General features: G+C 43.5%; 1 protein-coding gene across 4 annotated transcripts in view; it reads right to left on the reverse strand.

Annotated features, from left to right (window-relative positions):
• Positions 1-6,000, reverse strand: part of LOC111571821 (receptor tyrosine-protein kinase erbB-4-like) — a 329,715-nt gene that overhangs the window by 40,720 nt on the left and 282,995 nt on the right. For 3 of the 4 annotated variants that reach the window (XM_055008643.1, XM_055008640.1, XM_055008642.1), the window contains one exon: positions 680-865. In XM_055008643.1, coding sequence (XP_054864618.1) covers positions 680-865 — 186 coding nt within the window. The remainder of the gene's footprint in view (positions 1-679; positions 866-6,000) is intronic. The other variant, XM_055008641.1, reaches the window with a different exon arrangement.

The following is a 6,000-nucleotide window of genomic DNA, read 5'->3' on the forward strand; positions in this document are numbered from 1 at the left end:
TTGCACCGACACTCATTTCCTGAAAGAATAATGCAATGTGCTTCAAGGACAGAGTTCAAGGCAAACTAGATCTGTCTGTTGCTTAACATCGGTGACCTGTCATGTCACTGGGGAGGGCTATGAAAATGATCAATGTGTCAAGCCAGGATAATTAGGATCAATAGGGGCAAATTGGAAAAGATTTATACTAAAAGTTTAACACCAATAGGCCCACAAGCTCTGCATTTGTTCTCCAAATGGCTTGCTTTCTGACATGCAGCTGCTGTTCTGATTCTTCATGATTGCTTCGACTTTGCATAATGCCGATGTCTATACAATCTTATAAATCCTGGACAACAGCAACAAAAACCTGAGCAAGAAAAGCATCAAAACCAAAGGTCATACAGCTCTGTTTGTGATAGCAGTTCAAAACTGTTTTGAAAGCTGATTGAATATGAGACTGGAATGAGCAATCCTATCATATTCTTGCAAAAAATTTAGCTTGTTTGGATTGACACTGGACTTGGCAACCCTCTGTCACCATCAGTCAAAGTCTGGCTGGGAAATAAAGGCGCATTCATGCCACGTGAACACAAATCCATAAAATCTATTACCATCCTCACACCTGCCAACACATTAACACACAAATGCTGCAGCACCACAGACGACATCCTATTATGATCTGATTACAGTAGCTTACCTTGGCGATTTGGACACACCAGTTGAGCAGCAACTGCGATCCAATGTTGTCCTTGTGCTCATGTACGTAGTCAAGGAGGCAACCGTGGGGCATGAGCTGGGTGACCAGCTGGATGGTGGGGCTCAGACAAACACCCAGCAGACGCACTAGGTGGGGGTGTTCCATGCTGGCCATGATCAGGGCCTCCTAGGTGAGAGGGGGAAGAGGAGGACAAAGGGGGACTAAGAAGACTGCTGCATTTCAGGGTTGAGGATTAAGGTCTAGCCTTTAGTACCCAGTTTGTCTTCTGATCATTTCAAACAAAGCAGTTCAATTCAATTCAATTTTATTTATATAGCGCCAATTACGGTCAAATTGTCTCAAGATGCTTTACAGAACCCATATGCCTGAACCCCCAGAGCAAGCCAAAAGGTGACAGTGGCAAGGAAAACACCCTTTTAACAGTGAAAAAAACCTCGAGCAGAACCCGGCTCTTTATGTGGGGGGACCCATCTGCCTGCTGGCTGGGCGGGTTGAGAGGGACAGAAGAGGTAGAGGTAGAGGGGTTAGAGGTAGAGGGGTGGAGGTAGAGGGTTAGAGGTAGAGGGGTAGAGGTAGAGGGGTTAGAGGTAGAGGGGTGGAGGTAGAGATGCGGGGGAGGGGGGTCAGCTCAGTTCAGCTTATTGACAATCTATTCATTTTTACTTTTTTTTTCCAGTTTTCCCAAGAATCTTTAGCCCCTGCATGCCATTGGCGCCATACCTAACAGAATTTTAAACTAGATGCTGCTCAACAAATACATAACTCAAATGAGCACACTTTTTCACTATCAGAGTTTGACAAGGCAAGTAAGGGCGGTGATAACTTTTTTAATTTGGCTTACTAACTTCATGTGGCAAATATCTACAGTAAATAACAGATGTGAGTACTTCTGTGTGACTTTAATGCCAAATAATTCAAAATGATATCACTGTACGTCATTTTATTACTCCAAAGTTGAAAAGTAGGGTGTTTGTGCTTATGTCAAAAAAACTTAATGTATCCGTTTACTATATTGAAAATAGAGATGCCACATTTAGAGCAAAATTTCACAAAACACTTTTCATCACTCAGATGTAAACCTTGAAGTTTTTGAGTATTTCCTGTGTCCACCTTGATTTTTGATGGCATAATAAATCCTCCTTTGCATGGAGAAACTCTTGTGTTGTGGCAGTTTGCCTTGGATGGTTGTCATGCTGGACTATTCCTCTTCTCCAAAGCTTCTGCAGTCTGGGCATCATCTTATCAGCCAGTGTTTTGGTAAATCCACAGGCAATCGTGGTGCCATCTATAATTTCATCCTCCTAACAACATTTTCGCTCATGAAACCACATATACCATCACACTCTCATGTCTGTGCTTCACTGTCAGGAAAATGCTTTCACTGTAGTGATCCCGGCCATGTTTACTAAACATGCTGAAGTAGATCTGAGCTGAACAAATTAATCCTGATCTGATCTGACCAAAGAATGTGCTCCCAGTATTCATCAGGCTTCTGTACAAGTTCTTTAGTAAAGATTTAGCTTGCAGTTTTGTGCCAAAGAGCAAGCAAGAGTTTTTCATTTTTCCATCTATAGAGGCTGATTTCCACTGATGTGATCTGTGTCAAGTCTGAAGCACTAGCCTGTCTATTTATCAGATCTAAATTGTGCAAGCAGCACACTGTCCATGGTGCCTATTAAAGAGGATGACCACTGTCGCTCTAATTAGTGGTACTATGGCCCATGACATACTTCACTTTTGCTCCAATAAATTACCATTCTAACAATTTTTTTAAACCTCTGTCTATTGTATATGCAGATATGTTCACAAGAGTAATGTAAATTTAGCATAACTTGCAAGCTGCTAAAAATCAGGCATTTACAAGTATGCATGTCGGGTGGGGAGGAACACATGCTGCTCCGGAGGCTGCAGGGCTTTGAAGAACTCGTACGTCTCGGTCAGTCCACCACTGAGGCAGTTCGATCCCCCATCCCCTGCCATGTGAAGCCAGTCTTTATAGCAGCAGAGTGAATGAACTGCAGGTGTGAGGCTCTCACAGCTGCGCCTGATCAGCAGCTGCAGAGAGCCTCACAGACCACGACGCACCGGCAGGGGAAGGGATGGCCGGAAGGGGGCGGGGCTAGGCTAGACCCGGGACAAGGAGAGACATAAATATGTCAACTGATATAAATATTCAGTTTACTGAGCAGCAAGATGTTCTTTTTGAAAAGTAGAATTCAATGCGTTTGACCATGCATCTATTATCCACGGAAAATACTGCACTATATTCAAACAATTTCCTACTGGAGGTGGAGTTAGATGCATAAATTAAGACTTGTGGGATGGTGACTATATCTGCATGCGCAGCATCTGTCCAGAGTATTCTCACAGTGAGAGAAAATCCTGCAGAACCTTTCTTCAAAGCTCTACAAACACAGCCTTTTTCATCTATATTTTAGCATGTATAACACACAGAGGTTCTTAAATGTTGCAGCAACACAATTAAAACACCAAAACGTGAGCTGTGCATGCTTACAATTCCTGGTGCTGTCTCGCATAAAGTTATTACATGTCTGATTTCATAAGCTGCTTTTGTTTGTTGTGTTATTTGGCGTGTAAATGCATTTTCTCCCTCCTTTCTCATCTCTCATGTCTTCCTGCAGCAGATGGACATAGAGGTTTGAACAGTTGGGACTCAACGTTGGGTAATTGTTATTGCAGAGCTGCAAGCAGAAGGATGTGTGGTGGTGATGAAGTGTTATGATGGCGAGGACTGATACTTGTGGCTGGCGTGTATATGCATCAGGGCTGAGCAGAAGCTGCACTTAGTGTCATTGCTTAAAAACACTCACTTCAGTCATTCTCATCTCTTATTACCTCTCTCAGGGTCTCCCTCTCATTCACACACTTTCAAATGCGGACATACTCTCTTGGCAGCTCTCTAAAACACTCACACACTCAAGGACATGCTCTTTCTCTCTCTCTTTGCATACAGCAAGTGGTCGAGGAGGTGTATATCCAGGCTTGGCCCTCGGGCAGCTCATAGATAGATGAGGTGCCATTTTAAATTTAGATGCTAAAGAATGAGCTTAGAGGGAGAGTGGCGGTGGTGTGGGTGTGAGTAGATTAATTCTAAACAGGAGTGGGGCCATAGGCCACATAGAGGCTTTTGGCACCATCAATGCCCTGATTTAAACAGAGCCTCCTGGCCCAAAGTGGTGCCACTACATCTTTACTTCATAAAACCACCTGCTCCCTCCGCCCCCTACAGTTCCAGCCACCTCTCCACTGGGGATGCCTCACACCTTGGGATCAACGGAGGAACAGAAAGGGAGGGAGGACAGAGGACATGTGTATGTGTGTGTGTGGGTAACAGAAGGAAGAAGCTTTTATTCTCATACTGTGATCACCAAAGACCTGGGAGTCGTAAACCATGTCGGGCTAAACTCTTGCTCTGGCTTTGTACTCCTCGGGCAAACGTTACGAGGTCCTGTGTCTGTGCATGAGTGTTTGTGTGTGTTCTGCTTTCTCTCTCATCTCCCTGAGCACTGACCTCCATTACTGCCGGCTGACCCTCCTTTCCCATCTCGCTCACTTGTTCACTTTCCCTCACTCACGGCTCTGCAAAAGAGAAGCATGCTTCCTCCGCCATGTGTGTGGAAGTGTGTGTGTGCGCATCCAAATTCACTAAATTAGTGTATTATTAGGCGCTCGCGTTTCACATATCAAATAATCAAGTTGCTAACTCAAATTCACATATTTGCCAACACAAGCAAATCCCCCAGCATCTCTCACATACAAGGCCACCACCACCTGGGGAGGCTTTTTGTTACAGAGTGTGCTGTTTGGTTATGTGTGTGTGCACATCTGTGTGGACTTTCGGAGTGTGTTTGGAGCTGGCACTCCGGTGGCTAGCTTCTCAGTGGCGAGGCGTGAGCCTGCCTTTAGATTGCTGTTTAACAAACCAGCAGACAGAGCATATTGGCTCTGGATGGACAGAAACCCCCGCTGGGAGAAACACATAGGGAGGAAGAGAGGAAAAGGAGAAGAGGAGGGAGGTGGAGGAGAGAGGAAAAAATGGACAGAAAAGGAAAAAAGAAGGAAGAACCATGGCCATGTTGCCATAGGAAGAATATGGAAGGAGGGAAAATGAAACAAGTCTGTGCTGTGGTTAGTATTAAACTGGTTATGGATAGTGATGTTAGCATCGCCTGATTTCTCATTAACTTAAATTTGGGACTGTTTCCACTGTCATCTCTGAGGCATAGCATTGATCATTATTTGCCAGTGCCTATTCTGTCACATTCAATGCATAAATACAATCTGTGTAAACAGCATGGATGCACCAATGAAACCGGATACAAGACTAAAATTATACATTCCATCTTTCCCCATCCAACAACTGAGAATGCGGCCAAAAAATCTCTGCTTAATTGGGTTGATGTCACATATGTGAAAACTTGTTTTGCTGCTATGTGCTCAATACAAATAATACAGGGTGTAATAATTGGTGCCCTGTTAGCAGTTTTATTGAATGTCTTTTATAAAAAAGAGGCGACGAGGCGGCGTCTGGGTCTCTGAAGAATACGTTTGAACTGTCTCAACTTCAAAACCCAGAAGCACTTTTGAAAAAGGCATGCCAAGTTTTTTTTCTGTCTGTGTGTGTGTGTGTGGTGGTGGTGGTGGTGGCAGTGGTGGTGGCGGTGTGTGTGTGTGTGTGTGTGTGTGTGGGTGGGTGTGTGTTGGGGGTGAGGGGTCCAGTCACACAACAAAAATTCAGAGACAGTTTTGGCTAAAACTGGCAGAGCTTCTGGAGAGGAAATAGCAGGCAAATATCGGAAAAATGAAAAATGAAAGTACAGAGTATACATTGTATGAAGAGTCACCATTTTCCAGTGTGTTTATGGTATTGTAACTGCACAGAAGGTTGTACTGTTTCCACAGAGGTGCTGGACTTCATGTTGCAGTAAAAAAAAAAAAAAAAAAAAATTAGCCCATAGTCAATAAAAACGTGACAGCAGCAAAAAACTACAAGAAACTGATTTGGGTTAAGAGAGTGAAGTTGTTAGCACGCTGGCCTCCCATTGTAATATTAAGTTCTCCTAAAAAATCCTGAACACTTCTGCACATGTTTAACCAAATGATTTCTCATTTGATATATAAAAGAAAATACATGTCCAAGGCAACATCTTCAGTTTGCCTCTTCTGTCCACACAACAGTCCAGAATTCACAGATATTTTCTTTACTTTCACATATGACAAAGTAAACCCTCACAACTGAGAGGTTTGAAAATGTTGTGAATTGTTGCTTGAAAAATAAC

This window comes from Amphiprion ocellaris, chromosome 24, assembly GCF_022539595.1.
Source record: "Amphiprion ocellaris isolate individual 3 ecotype Okinawa chromosome 24, ASM2253959v1, whole genome shotgun sequence".
Lineage (NCBI taxonomy): Eukaryota > Metazoa > Chordata > Actinopteri > Pomacentridae > Amphiprion > Amphiprion ocellaris.